Source organism: Mesoplodon mirus (assembly GCF_964341445.2).
Source record: "Mesoplodon mirus genome assembly, chromosome: 7".
NCBI classification, from domain to species: domain Eukaryota; kingdom Metazoa; phylum Chordata; class Mammalia; order Artiodactyla; family Ziphiidae; genus Mesoplodon; species Mesoplodon mirus.
In genome coordinates this window covers 684,200-707,615 of record NC_138983.1, presented here as the reverse complement: position 1 = coordinate 707,615, position 23,416 = coordinate 684,200, and the positions used below count along the sequence as shown (strand labels likewise).

The following is a 23,416-nucleotide window of genomic DNA, read 5'->3' as shown; positions in this document are numbered from 1 at the left end:
GTGGGGAGGAAGGCCCCCTGGGCTCCAGAAGTGCCCTGCAGGCTTTGTCACCCTGGGCCCCAGGGACTTCCTCAAGTTGGTTGGGGGCATGTCTCTCCCTTCTTTTCCAGGTACTCTTCCCCCATTGGTGCACCCATACCTCAGGCCCAGACAAGTCCAGAGCCCTTCCTTGGGGTGAACACACTCCAAACAGACCCGACACCCTTGCCCTGAGCCATCTGGCCTGAGCTTGGCCACAAAGAGCAGGTGGACGGTGCCCACACCCGCAGCCTCCAACCCACCTGCCCCATGGGCGCCGGGGCTGTCGTTGCCTACCTTCTGCAGCCAGCCAGCCCCCTCTCCCCTTCTCTCTGTTCTGCTTGCACCTTAAATGCAAACAAATGAAAATCCTTCTGCCATTTTAGGGGACTTGGGGCAGGACGGAGGTGACTGTGAAGGTGAGCTCTGTCACCTTCAGCTGGACACGCAGGGCTTGGTCCTCCCGATGCGGTGATGTTCTCCCCGTGTTGCTGCCCCATTTTACTTCTCGATTCTCTATTAAAGGATGTTTAGGTTGTTTCAGAATTTTGCAACTTTAGACAGAGCAGTAACGGAAATCCTTGTCCTGCCCCAGTGCCCTGTGTCTCTGGGCATCCTGCATGCACATCTGACCTTTATTTTATTGTGGTAAAATGTACATTATATAACATTTACCATTTTATCTTAAACTTTTCGATGCACAGGGCTTTGGCATTCATCACACCACCCGCCCCTGGAAATCATTCATCTTCCCAAACTGACAGTCTGTCCCCATTAAACACTCACTCCCCATTCCCTCCCTCCACCCCCCACCCTGGCCCTCACCATCTACTTTCTGTCTTTGTGAATGACGACTCTGGGGACATCATGGGAGTGGAATCAGACAGGATTTGTCCTTCTGTGTCTGGCTTATTCACTGAGCATAATGTCCCCGCTTCATCCATGCTGTAGCCTGCGTCAGGATCTCCTTCCTTTTAAGGCTGACCATCCCATCATATGCGTGGACCACCTTTTGTGTGTCCATCATTCGTTGATGGGCACTGGGCTGCCTCTTCCTGTAAGGCTGCTGTGAACACGGGTGTGTGCACACCTGAGGCCCTCCCTGCAGTTCTCCTGGGACTCGCCCAGAGGTGGGCCACACTGTGCACCTTAAACTCGGCTGCCCTGTCTCGTGCCCATGGGTCGGCCACGAGAGCAGAGCTCCCCTCCCTTGGTGACACAGGAGCAGGTGAAGCACTCAAGGTTTAAAAGACCATCTGGGGACTTCCCTGGTGGTGCAGTGGTTAAGTATCTGCCTGCCAGTGCAGGGGACACGGGTTCGCGCCCTGGTCCGGGGAAGATCCCACATGCTGCAAAGCAACTAAGCCCGTGAGCCACAACTACTGAGCCTGTGCTCTAGAGCCCGCGAGCCACAACTACTGAGCCCGCGTGCCACAACTACTGACGCCCATGCGCCTAGAGCCCACGCTCTGCAACACAAGAAGCCACCGCAGTGAGAAGCCCGTGCACCAAAACGAAGAGTAGCCCCCACTCGCCGCAACTAGAGAAAGTCCGCGCGCAGCAACAGAGACCCAACACAGCCAAAAATAAATAAATAAAATAAATAAATAAATAATAAAGTCCGTCTGAACGGGGGAAGCTGGCCACTTCTGGTTGTTTCTGTTTGCACTGATCCAACTGCTACTTTTCACCAGGTTCTTGGCCATCTGGACCTTGCCTTTTCTGATTTTTTTTTTAAGATTTTTATTTTATTTATTTATTTTTGGCTGCATTGGGTCTTGGTTGCTGCTCGCGGGCTTTCTCTAGTTGCGGCGAGCGGGGGCTACTCTTCGTTGTGGTGCGCGGGCTTCTCATTGCAGTGGTTTCTCTTTGTTGTGGAGCACGGGCTCTAGGCGCACAGGCTCAGTAGTTGTGGCTCTCAGGTTCAGTAGTTGTGGCTCACGGGATCTAGAGCGCAGACTCAGTAGTTGTGGCGCACGGGCTTAGTTGCTCTGCGACATGTGGGATCTTCCTGGACCAGGCCTCGAACCCGTGTCCCCTGCATTGGCAGGTGGATTCTTAACCACTGCACCACCAGGGAAGTCCTCTTTATGTGTTTTATATTCCAAGCCTTCATCAAATGGCACTTATCTGCATTCAGTGGCTGGCTTACACCTCACTCTGTTTCCTGCATCTAGAAGTTCCAAAATCTCAGTTTATCACACGGAACTGTTGCTCCCTTTACCATGCAAGCTTTTGGAATCTCGGTTAGAAGGATGTTCTCCCTTGTTGTAGTCTAATACTCTTGGCATTTACTCACATTTAGGCCTTTAATGCATCTGGACCTTAGGTTTTATGTGGAGTAAGCTGGAGAGCTTGTGGTCTTTCTTTCTCACCAGCAGGTGTGATGGGCCAGCATCAGGTAGTGGACGGTCCCCCTAGCCCCATGGTGACTCTGTCTCCTGCTGTCACTTCCCACACAGCCAGGGCCTATCCTGAGCCTGGGTCTGCCTGCACCTGCCACAAGGCCACATTGTAGTTTCGTGGTATCACTTTGTAACCATCTCCTGTTTCTTCTGAGGCTCAGCTTCTCGTTCATAGCATCTCTAAGCTTGAGGAATGTAGGCATGCTTCCAAAATGAGAAAAAAACAAAACAAACAAACAAAAACAACCTCTTGGGGATGCCCAGGCTAAATTACTTCTATTACAGAACTACTTTTATTTATTTGTTTGTTTGTTTGTTTGTTTGGCTGCATCGGGTCTTAGTTGCAGCGTTCGGGCTCCAGACGGCGCGGGCTTGGTAGTTGCGGCATGCGGGCTTAGTTGCCCCGCGGCATGTGGGATCTTAGTTCCCTGACCAGGGATCGAACCCGAATCCCCTGCATTGGAAGGCAGATGCTTAACCACTGGACCACCAGGGAAGTCCCAGAACTACTTTTAAGGTCTAAACAAAATACCAGCTATAAAAAGTATTCAGTGTGTAAAGAGTACACACTGTGAATCCCACTCGAACTTACAAGGACGCCTGAAAACCAGGAGAACTCAGATGGCAGCAGCGTCTCCAGGGACGGGGGCCCCTGTGGGCTGGGCACTGAGGGAGGGGCTGCCAGGATAAGCTGTGTCACACATGAGGTCACTGTATAGGGATGCAAAAGGTGTAGGGGTCCAGTTTGCTTTCCTCTCTAGCACCCTCTCCTCTCCCGAGCGTAACTTCCCTTTGGGGACCCCACCCTGGCACGCCTCCTCGGTGTGCCCGGGGGTGGGGATGCCAGTGCCTCAGGATCCTGCCCTCTGCAGACATGGGAATGGCGAGGTAGGGGCCTCTGGAAATGCTCTTCCTCCAGCAGGGCAGAACAACCGAGGCCTGGGGAGGGCGGAGGTGCGGGCGGCTCACTGCTGCGCACCCTCCCCCTGGCTGCTGCATAGGGCCTCTCTGATTCCTGGGCCTTCAGCGCACCCCTCGCCCCGAGGCTCCCTGACCTCAGGGAGGTCCCAGGGCCGGGCAGGCAGAGGCTCCCTGCGCCCCAGTGACTGGTCCCGCTGTGCCTGGGCTTCCTGTCTGGTGCCTTCGGCCCCTGGAGCCGGTGCTGGCTGTCCGAGGGCTGCTGAGCAGAGCGAAAGCCGCCCCACCTCCACATGCCCCGCCCCGCCCCCGGCCCTGGCATCAGGCACATGTCCCGGCAAGAGAGAAGTGCACGCCTCCCTGTGTGTTGCAGAGAGGGCTGAGGGAACGTCCCTGGGATCCACCCTGGCACGTGGGAACAAAGCGTGGGTGTAAGTCAGCCCCCCCTCCAGCCCAGTGGTACCCGGAGGTGTGTTTGAGGGGAACCCCATTCAGACCCTCCTCTGGATCCTCCCAGGTGACCGCTGCTCCCTGTCCTGATGTCCTGGGCATTGGGATGGGCCAGCTTGAGACAGAACCCACCTCCCTGTCACATCACCCCACTCCAGGCCACAGATCGCCACTACCTGTCCAACTGCCTGATGTCCTCCAGCCAGGCCCTGGCAGCCTGGGGTCAGACAGTGGAACCAGCTGATCTGTCCTCTCAACAGTACTGCTGAAGCCCCACCCGAGGCAGAGGGACCCTGTGCCCAGCCCGCTGCCCTGGCCTCAGCCGCCCCAGGCTTTAGGGGCTGGTGCAGGGTCTGCGTAACCCACAGGTGCTTGAGGTCTAAGTCTCTGGATCCCACCCTGCCCAGCCTCGGCCAAAAGAGAACCCGGAACTGAGGGGCCTTAGCCCTGCTGGGAAGAGGGATGCATCCTGGGCCTGGGACATAGGCCACTCTGCCCGCTGCCTGGGTAGCTGGCCTGCCCGTGACACACCCACCCTGAGAGAGCCCCAATCCCAAGTCCTTATATGGGAGGCCCACTGGACAGTCAGGCTGAGCTAACAAAGGCGCACTCAGGGCAGTCCTTGCATGGGGTGTTCTCAGAATGGGAGAACTGGGTAGACAGTGCCTTAGTGCCCATGGGCTTTGACGGATGGTTAGGAGTTTGACGGGCAGAGAGGCACTCCAGCATTCCAGAGGTAGGAATAGGAAGTGCAAAGGCCCCCAGGGAAAGGCTCAGGCATGCTCTGAAAAGAGGAAGTTGCCAGGGCAGCAAAAGCAGGGGTGACCTGAAGCACTGGTCAGCAAGCCCCCCAGGAATGGCCCCCCACTCACCCGGCCTTGGCTTCCAGGGTGAGCAAGTTCCAGAGACAGGAATGAAACGCTGGTGCAGGACAACAGGACCTGTGATCCCCACGTACCTTGTGCCTCAGGGTCCCAAACAAGTGCAAGAGCCTAGGTTCAAGAGTGTCACAACCCCCAACAGCAGAGCCCCTGTGCCCAGCCCCCAGGCCTCCCCCACCTTCACCTGCCCCACCCGGGCTCTCGCTATCGGACAAGGAGGTACCTGAATAGTGTGTAGATGATGCCGGGGGGGAGGTGGGTGAGCCTACACCTCAGGTGTGACCCAGGGCAAGCGCTGTGGGATGAGGCTCGGCAGGACGGGTGGGGACTCTGAAGGGGGAGCCCCAACCTCTCAGGTCTAGATCCTTCCCAGGAGACAGTCACCAGGCCTGGGCTGCTGGCTGCAGATCTGTCTAGTCCCCAGGCCCTCCTGCATCTGCTCCGAGAGGAGGAGTCACCTGCCAGCCGCTCCCCTGCAGCAGCCGCCATCACCCCCAGGTGTGCGCGGCCACCTGGCCCAGATGTGGGCCCTGAGGCCGGGCCTGAGTAACAGGCCCCACCTCAACCGCAGGGGGTGGGGTGTGAGGGACAGGGGCCGCCCCCTGGGATGGGAACCCACTCAGGAAGGGGCAGCGAGACTGCAACCCCACCTGGGGGGCACCCCAGTCACCATGACAGGTCATCTTGTGTGTGTCCTCCCCACTGGACACGGGGGCAGACATGGAGAGGCAGGCCACTGCCAGACCCAGAATGAGGCTTCTGGCTTGTGAGGCCCTATGCCACCACCGCTGCCTCTGTGCAGGATGCCCCTCCCAACTCCACATGCCACGTGGGACCCGCACCCTCACAGGCTGGCCTGCGCGGCCCTGGACTGGGCTTGGGAAGGGGAATGAACCGTGCTCCTGACCGCGGGCAGGAGTCGGGCCAGGGGTCTGCTCAGGGCTGCTGAGGGATCTGGCCCGAGAAGACCCTCGGAGGCCTCTCCTGCGGCCCCGCGCCCAAGCTCAGACCTCTCTGCGGGCCCGCCGGGGCCACGAGGCGGACAGAGTCGGAGGAGTGGCCCCGGCGGACCTTGACCTGAACTCCGACCCGGACCAGGGCTGAGAGGGAGAGGCGGGGCGGGACGCGGAATGGCGCATGCGCCCGGCGCGGCTCAGCCCAGCCCCCAGGCCGCCGCGGCCCTTGACCTTGCCCCTGGCACGCTGCGCGCACGCGCAGGCCGCACAGGCCGTAGCTGGGCCCATGGCGTCCGAGCGGCTCCCGAGCCGGCCAGCCTGCCTCCTCGTGGCCAGCGGCGCCGCCGAAGGTGAGGCTCGAGAGGGCAGGGCGAGGCCGGGGTACGTCCGCCGCGAGTGCTTCCGCCCGGGCCGGGGTTCTGTGGAGACGAGAACCGGGGATGGCGGCCCGCCGCGGGTCTGGTCCGTACGCCGGGCCGCCGCTCTGGGGGAGCCGGGGAGGCGGGGCGGCGAGGGCAGTGGTGTCTCCTCCCCGCACCCTCCCCGCTGTCCGCCGGCCCGGCACACGACCCGGAGGACGAGGGTGGGGAAGGGACGAGTCTGGTGGGCTCGCTGGCGCCGTGGCTGGTGGGGCCCGGTTCTCGGCCAAGGCCTCCGGGTGCTCAGGGTCGGCAGGGGAGGAACGAGCCGGTGAGGGTGGCTGGCGCACTTCCTGGGTCCTCCCCTTGCTGCCTCCATCGCAGAGAAGTGATGAGCCCAAGGTCGAATGGCGGGGAGGTGGAGAACCAGGGTTGGGACCCAGGGTCCGACTCTGGAGTCTGTCCCCGTCTTGACTTCTGTAGCTGCCTGAGTGGGCGAGGGAGTGAGGACCGCGGGTCATGGGGTCACAGTGTGCCGAGCCCCAGGGCCCCTGAGCTGTCCCCAGAATGAGGGGTGGAGGAACTGAGGGACGCCCCCCGTCCCCGCATGGGGAGTTCAAGGGTGAGCCATCTTGAGTGGGGTTCAGCCCTGAAGACGTGGGTGGCTGGTCGGAGCCGGGTAAGGGTGAGGAGGGGTCGCACTGGCTTGGCTGTGCCACGGGGAAGGGATGCTGAGGACATGGGGTGGGGGCACAGCTCTGACAAGGCTCCTGCGCTCTGTGGGCAGGACGAGCAGGACGAGCGGGCCCTCCAGAGTCCCTTCAGGGGACCCTGGGGCGGAGCAGGTGGGGGTGGGAGGGCTGGAGGAACTGGGGAGACCGTCTTTGCCCCATTTGTGGACTCTTTACGATAAATGTGTATTAATTTGTAAGAGTGAATAAAGGTGAAGGCGACGTTTCGGGATTGGGTCCCTCGATTAAATAAAGGTGGAGGGATGCAGATCAAGTCCCTTTAGAAGCAGGCGTTTCTGGTGGGGGGCCTCAGCTCCCAGCAGCCGGGAGCCTTCGGACTGGGCATGCGCAGAAGAGGCTGCACGCAGCCTCGGGGCTGGGGCGGTAGGCAGGATCCGGGAGCTCGGTGAGGAAAGGAGCCAGCGTCCCCCGGCCTGTGCAGAGGAGACCAGACAGCCTGTGCAGAGGAGACCAGACGCACCGCGCTTCCTGCTGACACCTGCTGCGGCCCCACCTCCACGGCCCCAGGCCTCGCTCACTGCGCTCCTCTGTGGCTGCATTCGGGGGTGGGGCTGGTGCTCAGCCCTGTGGTTCGGTGCGTAGACAGGCTGAGTGTCAGGGAACCTCATGCGTGGGTTTGCCTTCTGGAAAGGCCTTTAGTGTCAGGCTGGGGAGACACCCCCCCTCGGGGGGCCGGGGGGCTAGGGCTGCTACCCCAGCCATGGGAGGGGTGGGCCCCAGGGTGAGATGGGGTTAGGGGCTGCTCCCCAGGGTGGTCCGGGGCCGGGAGGAGCCCTGCACCCACCAGGCCGCATCTCCTTGCAGGCGTGTCGGCCCAGTCCTTCCTCCACTGCTTCACACTGGCCAGCGCCGCCTTCAATCTGCAGGTGGCCACCCCTGGGGTAAGTCCAATCACCCTTTTCTCCAGGACAGTGCTCCACCCCCTGGGAGGAGCCGGGAGCCAGCTTGGGCTGAGGGCCCAGGACCCTGGTGGCACCAGCTAGTTCCGTTCCCCATTTTCTGAGACCTTTGGTCACGTGTGAGTGAGGGTGGCACAGACCTACCATCAGGAGGACTTCTCGGCCCTCGGTGTGGAACTCAGGGTCACAGAAGTGACCCATCAGGTGTTTCTCACTGCACTAAGGGTCCCCCCTGAGGTGGGTGGGACACTTGCTTCCACTTTATAGACAGGAGACTGAGGCCACTCAGGGGCAGGAGGGGGTTGGGTGTGGTGAGGCTTGCCGAGGGGCTGGGCGGTCGGGTGCCTTTGTCCCGAGGGACTGCTGTCAGTCCCAGCCCTTGTCAGCATTTTCTTGAGTCAATAGCGGGGCGTCTCATGCTGGGCTCCTGCAGGGGAAGACCATGGACTTCGTCGACGTGAACGAGAGCAACGCGCGCTGGGTGCAGGACTTCCGCCTCAAGGCCTATGCCAGCCCCGCCAAGCTCGAGTCCATCGACGGTGCGGGGCCTAGGGGGTCTGGGTAGGGGGTGGTTCCAGCTGGGATCATGGCCCCAGAGTGCTTGCTCACTCTGTTCCTGGAGCATCCAGGGGCTTGTCACGAAGCATTGTGGCCATCCAGGGCCGTGTCCAGTCCTGGCCAGAGTTCTCCAGCTTGGTCTGGGGGAAGGAGTTGGCAGGCACACAGAGGTGGTTTGTGAGCCTCGGGAGCCTTAGCCCACGTGGGGATAAGTGACACAATCCTTGTGACACAGCGGCTGGCAGGAGCAGAGAGGAGCTGGGCTGGTAGCCGTGTAGGGCCTCGTCCCAGCTGGCGACCTCGCTGTCTGTGACTGACTGGGCTGTGGTCTCCCGCCAGGTGCCCGGTACCACGCCCTCCTGATTCCCAGCTGTCCTGGGGCCCTGGCTGACCTGGCCAGCAGCGGGTCCCTGGCTCGCATCCTGCAGCACTTCCGCTCCGAGAGCAGTAGGTGGCCCGTGGGACTGGGGTTGGGGTGTGTATGCAGATTCGTGGGAAATGGGGCTCCACCAACAGGGAGGAGAGACGGGGAGATGCCCAGTGAAGGGCGTGGGAGGTGATGGCCATGGACTGCGGGGTTCAGGTTTTGTTGCTGGAGATGCCCGGTCATTTCAGGAGCCAGTTAGGGTAGGTGTGAAGAGCCATGATTCTGACCAGTGAGCGGACAAGTTTAGACGGCACGTGCGCGCGTGCGCGCACACACACACACACACACACACACACATTCTTTCTCTCTCTCTCTCTCTCTCTCTCTCTCTCAGGAGGGGCATTCCTTCCCCATCCCTCCTTCCCCGACTTTGTGCCCATCAGGCCGCTGCCCCTGGGGTCCCTCTACCTGGCTCCCTCGGGGGCTCATGGCTGGGGATGCTTACCCCCCCAGATGGCAGGCAGGATGCTGGCTTTGTTCCCGGTGGGGTTTGGGCTCGGAGGCCGGTGGGGTTTGGGCTCGGAGGCCGGTGGGGTGGGGCGGCTGGGAGGACTTCTGCTCTGTGGAGACATGGCGCACTGCCCTGGCCTGGCATTGGCGGTGATGGGCAAGTCGCTGCAACGGGGATGGGACGCTCGTTAGGGCCCAACAGGCAAACCCAGGGGCTCCACACAGCGTCCTTTGTTGGTGGGAATGGGGCCTCCTGTCCCCAGGCAGCGATTGTCTGGGCCGCCTCGGCCGTGGGAACGCACTCATGCCAGGCTGCCCTGAGAGGGAGGCTCGGAGCCAGGGGCCTGCGGGGCAAGAGGAGGGCCGGGGCGCCTCCCCCCGCTGCATTCGGAGGCGGGGGTCTCCCAGGCGGGCTGCCCCACGGTGCCTAGAGGCCAAGTTGGGGCCTGGAGCCAGGCGGGTGGTTCTGCGGGGCAGAGGGTGGCGGCGCTCCGGTGTGACAGGTGGGCCTGGCACCCGTCTTCCTCCTTGTTGTACCTGTTTCTTGGCCACGAGAACAACTTGAGGGAATTTGGGCTCTGAACAAATCCTAGTTCTGAGTTGTGTCTGGGGAGGGGAGCCAGGGAAGTGGGAGTGTTGGCAGGGGCCTGGGCGGCTTTCAGTGCCTCACTCTGGCCTTGGCCCTGCTTCCAGAGCCCATCTGTGCTGTGGGCCACGGCGTTGCCGCCCTCTGCTGTGCCACCAATGAGGACAGGTCCTGGGTGTTCCAAGGCTACAGCGTCACGGGGGTGAGTGCGCTGCAGGGGTGCTGGGCTGTGGGTGGGTATGGAAGATGTACACACACATCCGAGAGCAGGGGGACTGGCTGGGGGCCTGCTGGGGGGCCCAGGGTCCCCTCCGGTGGGGGCAGCAGTCGTTTGCCCAGATGGGGCCCTTGGTTACCAGCATGGGGCAGTGGTGGGGAGCAGGGGTCCTTCGGGGCCTTGTTTCGTGCCTGTTGAATGTGTCACTCCTTTCGGGTCCAGGAAGCGATGCCGCCACTTGGGCAGAGGGCCTGGCTGGACATGGAGCCAGGGTCCAGGTCCTGGGGCAGGTCTGGGGGGATCTGCCGGGCGAGGACTGAGGCCTAGGTGCGGGGGCTGCACGGGGCTGGCCTGGCCGGTGGCTGGGAGAGGACAGGAGGAGAGGGGCAGGGGCTCTCCTCTGGGGGGGGACCTCGGTCCCCACCCCTCGCGTGGCTCTGTGCTCGACCCCCAGCCCTTCTGCTCGTTGAAGGGCTCTGCCCTGAGGTCACCTGCCCGGCTCATTCTGGTCCCCCGTGTGCCCCGATGCTGGGCGAGGCAGTGACAGGCAGCTCCCGCCCTGCGGTGGCCTTGTCACCTCAGGCCACCCCACGGCGGGAGAGCCTCAGCCCCGGCCCCTGCTGCGGGCCCCTCCACCCTCAGCAGCCCCCACGTGGCGGGCGTGGCCCCCTGAGCCTGGGTGCCCTTCCCCCGCAGCCTTCCGTGTACGAGCTCGTCCGGGCGCCCGGCTTCGCCCATCTACCCCTGGTCGTGGAGGACTTCGTGAAGGACGCAGGGGCCTGCTTCAGTGGTGAGTGGGGGCCCTGGCCAGGCCCGCCCGCTGGGGCTGAGTGTCCAAAGGACCTCGGGGGCCAGCCCTTGACCACGAGTCCCCGGCCCGGGAGGGCAAGTGCGGGAGGGTCTCGGGAGCCGGCCCAGCACGTGTCCTGAGGCTGGGCCCCCGGGGGTCTCCTGCAGCCAGCGAGCCTGACGCCGTGCACGTGGTGCTGGACCGCCACCTGGTTACTGGCCAGAACGCCAGCTCCACCGTCCCGGCCGTGCAGAGCCTGCTCTTCCTCTGCGGCAGCCGGTGAGGGGCCTGGGCCTGGGTGGCGGGTGGGATGCTGCCTTGTGACTGGCCCCTTTGCCTTGACCTGGCCCCCGTCCCGCAGGAAGTGAGGTGGCCCCGAACTGAGCCCGCCAGCAGATGCCACCACCTCCAGATGTCCCGGGTGTCCCCAGAGGCAGCTGGACTCTCAGGCTTCCGGGGACCCCGCCTCCACGACACCCCGGCCTGGCTTGCTGGGGGCTCCGAGAATCCTCCCTGAGGGGTGAAGGCTCTGGGGGAGGGGCTGAGCCCCCCACCCTGCAGAGTCTCCTCAGGGAGGGCTGGGGAGTGTGGGGGGCCCGCTGGCGGCCGGGTGGCCCTGGAGCATTCTGAGCACCCCGCAGGGGGTCGGCTGTGGGGTCCGGGCTGGGGTCTTGGCTGCTCTGCCTGCCCGTTAACCCTGGTTGGGGGGCAGAGGCTGAGCCTTCCTGGAAGCTGGGTGGCTGCCGGCTGGGATCCCAGGGTCCCATTTCTGTGCTGAGGCTGAGGCTCCTCCCAGGCCTCCCTGCGGGCTCCCAGGCCTTTGGGCGTTGGGGGGGGCTGGGTGGGGAGGGGCCCGCTGGCTGCTGCTGAAGCACCTGCTCTCACCCTAATCCTTGCCTACTGCACGGTTTCGAACGGGATGGCGACCCCGTGGGGTGGATGCTGCAGTGTCACCACGTCCCTCCCGATGTTGAGAGAAACACTTAATTGTGGATACAACACACGGCCCTGGCCAGGTGGCCGCGGGTCCTGACGGCCGAGCCTGGTTTTGCAGCTGCTCTGCCTGTTTCAAGGTGGATGTGACGGAGCCGAGTTCCAGTTGGAAGCAGGCCTTGAGTGTGCCTGGCTGGGCTGGGTTGGCAGGGGCGGCGGACAGTCCTGGGGGTGCCAGGTGGCTGTCCAGCCAGCCGAGTCCCAGTGCAGCCTGGTCGCTCTCCAGCTTCCCCAGGGCACCTGTCCTGGCCTGTGGCCCTTGGCTGGGGCCTCCTGGAGCTGCTCTGGCCCCGTGTGTGTCACCATCTTTGTCTCAGCCTGACTAGCTCTGCCGCATCCAACCCCTCAGAACAAAGGAGGAGGAAGCAGGGCGCCCCGAGTCGGAGGCGATGCTCCCACGTGCTCCTTTCTGTCCGGCATCTCCCGGTGTCAGGGCCCCTGCCACCTGCCGGCCTGCTTTGTGCACACATGGGACCTGGGCAGCCCCATCGGTCATCCCGTGTTTGCAGTCGTCACATCACGGAGTCATGGACGTCTCTGGACAAAAAGTTTTTTTCAAATGATGATGCCTTCTGACCGTGCAGACCAAGACCCAGGCGGGTTCTGTGGGGGCCCCTCCGCAGCCCTGCTCCCCGGTGGCTGATGCTAAGTCTGCCCCACTGGCTGGTCCTGGGTATGCCAGGTCCAGGACACTGGGGTGGCTGCTCGGTGGGTGCAGGTGCCTGTGCCCCTGGGGGTTCCCCACATGCCCGGGGTGTTTAAAATAGACCCTGAGGCTTATCCAAGAGAAAGAAAGACCTACAACTCTACAAGAACAGTGCGTGAACATCTGTGGTGTTTTTCATGATAAGTTGTAGCTTCCATAAAAGGAGCATTCTTACTACTGGACAATATTAATGTCCATGTGGTGGAGCCTTGGAAACATGCTCAGCAAAGGAAACCAGACAGATACGAAAAATCTAAAAATTCGGAGTGGATCGGTGATTCGTGGCTGGGAATGGGGGCAGACCGGGGGACAAGCATGTTCTAAGGTGCTGACTGCACAGGGTTGTACCTGTGAGCAGGTGGCCTTCATGTCTGTCACTGGCCTCCACCGTTTCCATCCTGGGGCCCCAGGCCAGGCAAGCTGGTGAACTGAGACCTCCACGTCCTCCTAGGACACAGCCCTTTGATCAGCTCAGGGGCAGGGGGCTGCAGGAAGCCTTAGCCCCCTGACCCGGCCTGACCAGGCAGCTGGGGGGCTGGAGGCGAGAAGCCCTGCCCACTTCAGCAGGTCCCTGTGCTGTGGCACCCACCCCCACCCAACCCAAGGCCACCCCCTCAGCACCAGGATGGGTGGGGCAGCCTGGGCAGGCTAGGTGGCCCGAGGGATGTGACCCAGGGTGGCGCCTGTTCCCGAAGCCCTGCCTGCTCAGCACTGCCCCTGCGTTTGGGGAGGGTGGCAGCTCCAGAACCAAAAGTCCCAGCTACCTGCTCCAACCCCAGCAGATGGGGGTTCCAGGAGCCCCACTCACTTGCAGGGAGCCATGGGGAACAAGCCCAGCCCAGGAGGGGCCCCCAGGGCAGGGATGGGGGGCACAGGCGCTCCCCACTGACCCTCAGCCAGACCCAGGGCAGCGTCCCACAGGCCTGTCCTGACACCTGGCTCCACTGGCGCAGACCTGGAGGGCCAGCCGGGGCCCCTTCCACCCACCTCGTGCTCCCAGGTAGTCTCACCCAGACCCTGCATCCCCTCCTAGCCCAGCTTAGCTGTTCCAAGAACAGAGGCTGGTCCCAGGGAGAGGAAGGGGCTCCCCTGTGGACCACCCATCACCGCCCCCCACCAACCCCTTCCCACTGCAGCATACCTGTTGCTTGAAAAATCCAGAGGGTGCAAGTAAAGTGTCTCTTAACAAGCTGTGCCCTACCTCTGCTCGGGGTTTGAGGTGTGGAAGCCCTGCTCAGCGCACACTACGCTGTCCCCACAAGGTGGCGCCATTGCCCCACAGGAACCCAGGGCCTGTGGAAGGTCCCCGCTGTGCCTCCGCCCCAGGGCAGTGTGGAGAGGCTCAGAGGCATGGGGGCGTTCCCGACAGCAGGAGGCTCCTCTCTGCGGGCCCGGCCCCCGCACAGCTCCAGAGGGCCCCTGGCACCCTCCCACCCAACTCCGCAAGCACAGCCTACAAGCCCCGGGGCCGTCGGGCTCCAGACACAGAGGAAGTGCCCAGGCAGGTCCCCGTTTTCTGTGTCAAGGCTCCCAGAAGCAGGTGAGGGGCTGTCACCCCTGCCTGGAGGCCCCCAGGGGTCTCTTGACCCAACCCCGCCTCCATTGGGCCAGGCTGCAGCCAGTGAAGGGGAAAGGAGGCACACACGGGAACGAAAAGTGACACCTTTAATGCGCTGAGCAGAATTTGGAAATCTGTGATTCATCCCCGCTCCGATTAGTAAAAAAAAATCCAAGATTCGTCGCAAGGCATGTGCAATTAGGCCCCAATTCAAAGTCGGCGGCGTATCTGCGGTCCAGCCTCAGGTGCCAAGCTATTTTCCGTTCTCGGCGCTGAACATTCGTTCCTAGAGATGGGCGGTGTGAGCCGGTGTGCTGTGTCACCCCCCGCCCCCCGCCCCCCACAAGGCCCCTCCCGACCGTAACCCCGGGCTCTCACCATCAGCATCCGCTCCAGCTTCACAGCGTCCGCGGCAAACCTGCGGATCCCGTCTGAGAGCTTCTCCACGGCCATGCGGTCCTCGTTGTGCAGCCAGCGGAAGGCCTTCTCGTCCAGGTGGACCTTCTCCAGGTCACTGGCCTGGGCTAGGGAGGGCATGCGCCGGGGCCTTGGGCTCATAGCCGCCCTAAGGCCCCTGCCTGGCGCGGCCCCCACAGCAGGTGGGCTGGACAGCAGGTGAGTGCAGGCTCTAGGCTCTAGGAGGCCCTGCGGCTCTAGGCTCCACACCCTCGGGTGACAGAGGCACCGGTGTCCCCATGGGGGCCTTGAGCGGGGCGGGGGGGCTTCTTACCTGCCTTGACCGAGAGCGTGGGCGCCAGCTTGCTGTGGTCCTTGAGCAGCTCCCCCAGGAGCTGGGGTGAGATGGTAAGGAAGTCGCAGCCCGCCAGGGCCTTGATCTCGCCCGTGTTGCGGAAAGAGGCGCCCATGACGACGGTCTCGTAGCCGAACTTCTTGTAATAGTTGTAGATCTTGGTGACGCTCTTCACTCCTGGGGGGACATGCCCGCAGCTGCCATGCCGGCCGCTGGGAGCAGACCGCGCAGCACTCCTCCGCCCCTCCCTCCAGTGCGACTCACCGGGGTCCTCCAGGGGCTCAAAGGACTTCTTGTCCGTGTTGGCCACGTGCCAGTCGAGGATGCGGCCCACAAAGGGGGAGATGAGTGTCACCCCCGCCTCGGCGCAGGCCACGGCCTGGGCGAAGGAGAAGAGCAGCGTCATGTTGCAGTGGATGCCATGCTGCTCCTCCAGCTGCCTGCGGGTGGGGGGAGGACGGCATGAGCAGCGGGGACACAGTGAGAAACGCTCACGATTCAGTAACTGAAAAGGCAGGAACAGGGTCGCCCCACCCTCGTTAAGAACAACTCTGGGGGGCTTCCCTGGTGGCGCAGTGGTTAAGAATCCACCTGCCAACGGAGGGGACACAGGTTCGAGCCCTGGTCCTGGAAGATCCCACATGCCGGGGAGCAACTAAGCCCACGTGCCACAACTACTGAGCCTGCGCTCTAGAGCCTGCGAGCCACAACTACTGAGCCCGCGAGCCACAACTACTGAAGCCCAAGAGCCTAGAGCCTGTGCTCTTCTACCAGAGAAGCCACCGCAATGAGAAGCCCACGCACCGCAAAAGAGTAGCCCCCACTCGCCGCCAGTAGAGAAAGCCCACACGCAACAAAGACCCAATTCAGCCAAAAATAAATAAAATAATTTAAAAAAGAAAACAAAACAAACAACCCCCCAAAAAATTCTGGAGGAATTTCCCTGGTGGTCCAGTGGGTAAGACTCCACGCTCTCAATGCAGGGGGCCCAGGTTCGATCCCTGGTTGGGAAACTAGATCCTGCACGCATGCTTCAACTAAGAAGTCCGCAGGCCTCAACAAAGACCCGGCATAGCCAAAAATAAATAGATATTTAAAAACAAAAATGTGTGGAGTTGAAATTAGTTTGTTTTACTAAAAAAACAAACAAACAAACTCTGTAACATTCACCAGGGCTCTCTCTGGCTAGTGAGTTGTGGGTGACCAGAACTTCCTTCATCAAACCAGCAATTCAAAACCGGGACAAAGGTGAGAGGTCCCCTGAGAGCCACAGACCCGGTCCCTCACCTCGTCACAGAATCAGCTCCGACCACAGTGCCATCCTGCCTTGGTCCCGCCCGGAGCCCGCGGCCTCCCCGGCCCCAATGCTCCCCCTCGCCCTTCTGTCACCCACGTGACGTCCCGGGGTCGACCATGAGAACAGGGCTCCGGCCCCACTCTGTAACATGCCGGGACGTGGACTGTGACAGCTGAGTCCCCGTCCCAACAGACAGTTTCAGAGGCACCTCTGCTGCCTGGCCGCAGGAAGGTGGTCAAGAAGTGCAGCTGAGGGGGGCACAGGGCAGCCTCAACGGCCGACACCACGACCATAGCACCAGCAACTCCGCCCTCCAGTGTGCGCCCACCAGAGACGGCGCCACAGCTCGAGCACACGTGCTCACAGCAGCACCCCCCCGACAGTGCCAAAGGCAGGACGACCACGCGTCCCTTGAAGGATGCACTCAGAAAATGCAGCGTATACACAGGAGCGAGCGACAGCTCTAAGAGGAATGCAGCCCCAACACACGCATAGCACGTGTGAACCTTGAACACATGCCCAGCAAGGGAAGCCAGACACGAAGGCCACGTGCTGCACGGTTCCGTCACGCGGAAGAGTCCAGACAGGCACGTCCAGAGGCAGAAGGTTGCAGGAGTGGAACAGATAACACAGGGACCCCGCGGGTGCACAAGGGGCGCTCCCAGGACAGCCGTGCGTGGCCCTGTGGGGGCGGGGTGGGGTGGGGCGCCAGAGCAGCTCCCTGTCTGCACCTGCTTCTACCTCCTCCAAACTGAGCACAGCTGCTGGGAAACAACTTACGTTCTGTACACGGAACATGACGTGAGGACAATGTGTGGCACTGCACGGGGCCTGCTCCCCGAGGCCCACCCGGGACGGGCAGAGTCCCCACCAGCTCCCTCCTCACGGGGACACTTACTTTCCAGCCTGGATTCCTTCCCAGGTGGACGACAGCTTTATCAGAATCCGGTCCTTGCTGATCCCAGCCTCCTTGTACAGGTCGATGAGGCGCTGGGCGCGGGCCACCATAGCATCCTTATCGAAGGAGAGCCTGCGGGGGCAGGGCCATGACAGGGGCGCCCAGCAGCCAGCCAGGGGGTGAGTGGCGTGCCCGGCTCAGAGCAGCTCAGCAGGGCTGACATTCAAGCGGCGGCCGGAGACGAGCAGCTCATTGGGATCAGCAGCCACGGCAGCACGTGGGCGCCACATGGGGAACCACGGGCGGAAAAGCAGCTGCTGCCCTCAGCCCACGCCACCTGTGTCAGCCCTGCGTCCTTACCTTGCATCCACTTCTGTGGATACGCGGCCTGGAATTTTCTTCAGTATTTCTGCTCCAAACAGCACAAAAAGTTTATCAGTAGCATTTGTAATCTGTTCCTCTTGTGATCTGAAATTCCAGGGAAAAAATTAGGTTAGAAGCTTGTTAGATTTAAATGCACAGGATTCTACAAAACAAATTCTGTTATTCATTTCCCAAATTATTTTCCCTCCATCTTTTTTCTTAAAATAATTTTTTTTAATTGTGGTAAAACACACATAGCATAAAACTTACCATCTTAACTTTTTTTTTTTTTTTTAACTTTGGCCATGCCACACAGCTTGCAGGATCTCAGTTCCCTGACCAGGCAGTGAGACTGCAGAGTCCTAACCACTAGGCCACCAGGAAACTCCCCCCATCTTAACCACTTTTTTTTTTTTTTTTTTTTTCCCTTTTGCGGTATGCGGGCCTCTCACTGTTGTGGCCTCTCCCGTTGAGGAGCACAGGCTCCGGACGCGCAGGCCCAGCGGCCGTGGCTCACGGGCCCAGCCGCTCCGCGACATATGGGATCCTCCCAGACCGGGGCACGAACCCGTATCCCCTGCATCGGCAGGCGGACTCTCAACCACTGCGCCACCAGGGACGCCCACCACTTTTTTTTTTAAATGAGGTTTGTTTTTTTTAACTAATTAATTTATTTTTGGGCTGTGTTGGGTCTCCGTTGCTGTGCACGGGCTCTCTCTAGTTGTGGCGAGCCGGGGCTGTTGGTTGCGGTGTGTGGGCTTCTCATTGCGGTGGCTTCTCTTGTTGCGGAGCACGGGCTCTAGGCGTGCGGGCTCAGTAGTTGTGGCTCGCGGGCTCTAGAGTGCAGGCTCAGTAGTTGTGGCGCACAGGCTTAGTTGCTCCCCGGCATGTGGGATCTTCCAGGACCAGGGCTTGAACCCATGTCCCCTGCACTGCCAGGCGGATTCTCAACCACTGTGCCACCAGGGAAGCCCTATCTTAACCATTTTTACGTGACTAGTTAGGGGCACTGAGTGCATTCACATTGTGGTGTGACCATCCCTGCCTTCTATCTCCACGTTTTCATCCTCCCACACTGAGCCCCTTCATCTTTGGGGACTTGAACAAAACAGTCTTTCCAATCTCTTTGAAGCTGCCTGGGCAGATGAGTAAGGTACATGATGCTGTTCCAAAACGGACCAGGAAGATCTCCAGCCCGCGTGTTACGGGCTGGACACGGGAGCAGGGCCAGTCTGGTGATCACTAAGGGCACCACCTTGTCACCAATTCCAGGAATACCAAGAAGGGACAGGGCAGCAGCCAGGATGGGGGGGGGCACGTGGTGGGGGCCCAGTGCATGGAGCAGCCGTCACACACACACCTGCACACCGCCTGACCTCAGCACACAGGAGCGCCAGAAAGGGACAGGCCAGCCCAGCGTGGCTCCTCCCAGGGGTCACTGTTCCCTGCAGGCTCACTCTCAGCTGAGCAGTATCGCCCAGATGAAAATTTAAAATGACATCCAGCAAAAGCCAGTCTACGGAGAGGAGAGCCAGTCTGTGGTCGCTGGCAGAGGCTCCAGGGAACCTTCTAGGAGGTGCAGGTGCTCCAGGACTGGGTTGTGACCGTGGCTGCACCACTGCATAAACTGACCAGAATGAACCAGACAGCGCACTTAATGAATCTCACTCCAGCAGAACTGCTAAAACGTAACAAAAAGCCAGAAAGCAGGTCCATGGTCCCCAGGGCTGGGGAGACTGACTGCAAAAGCGGGGAGGGACTTCTGGAGTGGGGTCTACATGTTCCTGCAAACAAAACTCAATGAACTGTATCCGCACAATGGGTATTGCCTACTACGTGTAAATAACATGTCGGCTATTTCTTTCCTGACAAAAAGAAACAGGAAAGCAGACAGCATTCCCTCCCTGAGTCTAAGACACCTGAGAACTAAACTCAGGGAGAGACGGAAGCAACCAGACCAGCTGAGGGCTGCTGCCTGGACCCGCACTCACCCGCCCAGCCTCCGGCCGTGGGCGATGGCCTCCTCCACCAGCTCCTGGTAGGTGGGCATCTGCGCCGCGGCTAGGATCAGGGATGGGTTGGTGGTGGCATCCTGGGGCTTGTACTCATCGATGGCTAGGGAGATAATTGTGGAAAGCAGGGAAGTAAGTGGAGTGCTCGCAGCAACCCGAGCCAACCCCTGTAAGCCCTAAACATGTAAACAGAGTCGAGCATGTCTTGAGCCAGGGTGTGGCCGCACTTCACACGGAAGGCTGGCCAAGAGGCAGCTGCGTGCACAATGAGAAAGCAACAAAGACTAAAGCCAGGAAGATGTGCCGAGGGCCCAGAGCAAGAAGGGAGGTGGCCGCCCGACAGCGTCGGCACCCAGGTCTGTATTCGCCTTTAACACACTAGCACCTTCTTGGTAACCAGCCTAGGAAGTCCAAGGAGTCTTGCGGCCCAGGCTCACGGGGTAGCACAGAGCTCCCGTTCACCAAACTCAGCTTCCAGGATTAGTTGGTTCAGTAAGTTGATTGGGCAAGTCAGTATTGTCAAAGTATCTTCTGACGACAAAACTACAGAGATGGAGAACAGGAACAGGGAAGGGGGCGGCTCTCAGGGCCGAGGGAGGTCTCTGTGGCCGGAGAACAGCTGTGTCCTACCCGTCCTGGTGGCTACAAGAACCTATGCACTATAAACCGCCACAGGGGATGCCCCCTCCTCTGTGCAGGTGGAAACCGGTGACACAGAGCCGGCCTGAAGCCTGTTCACGGTGTCATGCTAGTGCCAAGTTCCTGGTTCTGATGTCACCACTGGGGGACGATGGGTGAAGGATTCATGGGACTCTATGGGCTAATTTTGCAACTTCCTGAAAGTCTATAATTATTTCAAAATGACAAGTTACGAAAAAGTACTCTGGAGCAGAACTTACACAGATGTGTTAAAACCCAGAGTAATGCACTGAAAATGGTGCCTTTCATCATATAAAATTATACCTTGATAAAGCTGACTTTTAGCAAAATTAAAAACAAAACCAAGGGGGCTTCCCTGGTGGCACAGTGGTTAAGAATCTGCCTGCCAGTGTAGGGGACACGGGTTCGAGCCCTGGTCTGGGAAGATCCCACATGCCGCGGAGCAACTAAGCCCGTGCGCCACAACTACTGAGCCTGCGCTCTAGAGCTGGTGAGCCACAACTACTGAGCCCGTGCGCCACAACTACTGAGCCTGCGCTCTAGAGCTGGTGAGCCACAACTACTGAGCCCGTGCGCCACAACTACTGAGCCTGCGCTCTAGAGCTGGTGAGCCACAACTACTGAGCCCGTGTGCCACAACTACTGAAGCCTGAGTGCCTACAACCCGTGCTCTGCAATAAGCCACCGCGATGAGAAGCCTGCGCACTGCAACCAAGAGTAGCCCCCGCTTGCCACAACTAGAGAAAGCCTGCATGCAGCAACAAAGACCCAACGCAGCCAAAAATAAATAATTTTACTAATAAAAACAAACAAAACCAAGACCTATCTGGGGTCAACAGATGGACTTCAGACTCCACGGACCCTTAAACTAAACGCAAAACTGGGTGTGGGGCATCATTCTGGGAAGAGCATCCACAGCTTTGATTGTGTCTTCAAAGAGGCCCACGACTCCCCGAAGGTAAGATCCTTCAGTTCATAAAGTGACCACAAACCGAATTTACAGGGGCTTCCCTGGTGGTCCAGTGGTTAAGACTCTGTACTTCCAACGTAGGAGGCTGTGGGTTTGGTCCCTGGTCGGGGAACTAAGATCCCACATGCCAGGCGACACGGCCAAAAAATAAAAATAAAACAAAAAACCCACAAATTTACAACTATGTAAGATTTATGGATATACATTATCAACAAATGTATTTTTTAATAAAGTTCTTAACATTCACTTCGAAATCTTTTTATTCCTAAATTTATTTATTTATTTATTTTTGGCTGTGTTGGGTCTTTGTTACGGTGTGCGGGCTTCTCATTGCAGTGGCTTCTCTTGTTGCAGAGCACGGGCTCTAGGCACGTGGGCTCAGTAGTTGTGGCTCACCAGCTCTAGGGCGCAGGCTCAGTAGTTGTGGTGTAGGGACTTAGTTGCTCCGCGGCACGTGGGACCAGGGCTCGAACCCATGTCCCCTGCATTGGCAGGTGGATTCTTAACCACTGCACCACCAGGGAAGCCCTCCCTTAGAAAAGAAAGAGGGGAAAAAAAAGCAAGCATTCCTCAGGACCCCTCCCGCCTTGCTGGCCCTACACTGACAAAAGGTGTAACAAGACCAGCCATCCTGTGGCTGCTGCCTGGAGAGACCTGACAGGAAACAATACAGACCAGGGCTTTGTCAACTCACAAAGATAGGAAATATTCCATGCTAAGAAGGTGCAGAAACACGTGCAGCCACTTTTCCAACACCCTCTATCCTAGTGGTGTCATTGCCAGAGGCCTGGATCAGGGAGGGAGGGAGTAGAAAGAAGACCGTGGCCTCCCGGGTGAGCAGGAGCTGGAATCTCCAGGGCCCCCAGCTCTGACCAGGCGGGGACCTTCTGGCAGATGGTTTAAAGTACAGGTTGGACTCAAGCCCATCACTGTTTCCAGCTTTTATACTGAAGCAACTAAACATGCTTACTCACTCTCCTAGACTCTGCTAGATAAAGACTTACTCTTTCTTACCAAAGAGGAATTAAAGCCTGTTTCTCAAGTCACCATGAGAAAGCAGAAAAGAGAGGAAGTCCCTTCCATACTGTGTGCCCCACAGAACTCATACCCAGAGAATTTCATGATTTTCCTGAAAATCTTAATTGTTCACAGCCTAACAGAATGGAGGTTCACCTAGTCTGGGTTTCCACTGCAGAGGGAGGAAAAGCTAAGTCCCCCAGCTGCCTCCAAGGAACATGATTCAAAGCCAGGACAATCTGAATCTGGGACAAGCTTTGCTTTCCTCGGCGCACGGGGTTTTATCCCCGCAGCTCCTTGGCCCAACGTGGTGAACGTCTAACTGGCCCGCACGCGGCCGCAGGCACCAGCGTGCACAGCTGTCCCCTGGGCAGGGGTGGAAAGTGTGTGCAACACGAGGTTTCAAAAGCAGGTGGTGTCATTCGCAGTTTCTGGTCTTTCTGGGCCCAGAACTAACTCATGTTCCTGCTCAGCGGTCAACATTGGCGCAACAAAACTACCCCGTGTAACCACAAACGGTCCGCAGCTCCAAGGCGGACCTGGAGTCTCTCCCCAAATCAAAGCATTTGGACACTGTCCCCTGACGCACTGGCGGCTCACGGCGGGTTCCCGCGAGCTACCAGAAGCGCGGAGGGGACGGCGGCCCCGGGCCGAAGGCGAAAGGGGGCCGGGCACGGGCGCTGAGGGCGGGGAGCGAGGGAGAAGGGGGGCGGGAAAGGCGGGGGCGGAGAGCGAAGAGGGGTCGGAGCACCGGGAACGGGGGGCCGGGGGCGGTGGGGAGAGCGAAGAGGGGGGCGGGGGGCGAAAGAGAAGGGGTACCGGGAATAGGGGGGGCGAAGGAGGGAGCCGGGGGTGAAGAGGGCGGGAGGCGAGGGAGAAGGGAGCAGAGGGACCGGGTAAGAGGCGCCGAGGAGAACCGGGGCCGACTTCGCGGCCGGGGAGGCCTGGTGGCCCGGCCCGCCCCTCACTTGCACGCTCGCGCCCCCGGCACCTCGCCCCGCCTCCCCTCACCCCGGGGCCGGCCGGCGCTCGGCGCGCACGAAGCCCCTCTCTCGGAGCTCGGGGCCAGCGCAGCCTCACCGTGGAAGTCGCCCGTGTCGGCCACCACGGTGGTGAACTGCTTGAGCTGGTCCAGTGCGCTCTCCATCCTCTGCCGCTTCACTGGGGACCCGGACATGGCGAGAAGCGGCGGGAGCGGACGACCCACAATGCCCCGCGGGCTCTCCCCGCGGGCGCGGCCAATCCGAGCGCGGCGCCGGAGGGCGGGCCTGCGCGCCTGCGCCCGGGCGAGGCCCCGCCCCCGAGACGGCGCCCCGCCCCCCGGAGCTGTACCTGACCTGTGCGGCTGAGGTCTCCCGGAAGATGCGCCACTAGGGCGGTGCCCCCGGAGCGATACGCCCCCCGGGGCGATGTGTCCCCAGGGCGGCGCCCCCGGAGGGACGAGTCCCGCCGGGAGAAGCGTCCCGGGGCGGTGCCCTCAGAGCGTTGGTTTACCCCAGAAGGATGCGGCCCCCCGCAGCTGTGA

The 23,416-nt window shown here is 60.5% G+C and overlaps 2 protein-coding genes and 1 long non-coding RNA gene across 4 annotated transcripts; 1 reads left to right on the top strand and 2 right to left on the bottom strand.

Annotated features, from left to right (window-relative positions):
* Window positions 1–2,510: 2,510 nt before the first annotated feature.
* LOC309807365 lies at window positions 2,511–4,745 on the bottom strand. The gene is made up of 3 exons (XR_014294559.1): window positions 4,664–4,745; window positions 3,016–3,134; window positions 2,511–2,877 (listed from the first exon to the last, which is right to left on the bottom strand). It is a non-coding gene; the product is annotated as an uncharacterized lncRNA (long non-coding RNA).
* Window positions 4,746–5,868: 1,123 nt separating this feature from the next.
* GATD1 (glutamine amidotransferase class 1 domain containing 1) lies at window positions 5,869–13,556 on the top strand (the record flags this gene model as incomplete). 2 transcript variants are annotated; one of them, XM_082626994.1, is made up of 8 exons in its annotated part: window positions 5,869–5,978; window positions 7,544–7,620; window positions 8,072–8,177; window positions 8,536–8,643; window positions 9,767–9,861; window positions 10,573–10,666; window positions 10,834–10,945; window positions 11,028–13,556. In XM_082626994.1, exons 1-8 carry the CDS (start codon window positions 5,915–5,917, stop codon window positions 11,032–11,034), a joined length of 663 nt encoding a protein of 220 aa, XP_082483120.1. In that variant the 5' UTR covers window positions 5,869–5,914. The 2 variants fall into 2 exon arrangements, with proteins under 2 accessions (XP_082483120.1, XP_082483121.1); XM_082626995.1 differs by lacking the exon at window positions 11,028–13,556 and having other exon boundaries at window positions 10,834–10,949.
* Window positions 13,557–14,016: 460 nt separating this feature from the next.
* Window positions 14,017–23,128, bottom strand: TALDO1 (transaldolase 1). Its single transcript, XM_082626993.1, has 8 exons — window positions 22,972–23,128; window positions 19,224–19,347; window positions 17,230–17,337; window positions 16,870–17,001; window positions 14,939–15,114; window positions 14,654–14,851; window positions 14,302–14,447; window positions 14,017–14,209 (listed from the first exon to the last, which is right to left on the bottom strand). The coding sequence occupies exons 1-8, from the start codon at window positions 23,066–23,068 to the stop codon at window positions 14,177–14,179; spliced, it is 1,014 nt and encodes a 337-aa protein (XP_082483119.1). The 5' UTR covers window positions 23,069–23,128; the 3' UTR covers window positions 14,017–14,176.
* Window positions 23,129–23,416: the final 288 nt, after the last annotated feature.

Bases quoted from the DNA above. Each gene is read 5' to 3' on its own strand.
- TALDO1 (XM_082626993.1), bottom strand. From the start codon at position 23,068: ATGTCCGGGTCCCCAGTGAAGCGGCAGAGGATGGAGAGCGCACTGGAC. The intron at 14,852-14,938 runs GTGAGTCGCACT...ATGTCCCCCCAG, and splicing joins TGAGCCCCTGGAGGACCCCG to GAGTGAAGAGCGTCACCAAG. The intron at 14,448-14,653 runs GTAAGAAGCCCC...TGCCCTCCCTAG, and splicing joins CACGCTCTCGGTCAAGGCAG to CCCAGGCCAGTGACCTGGAG.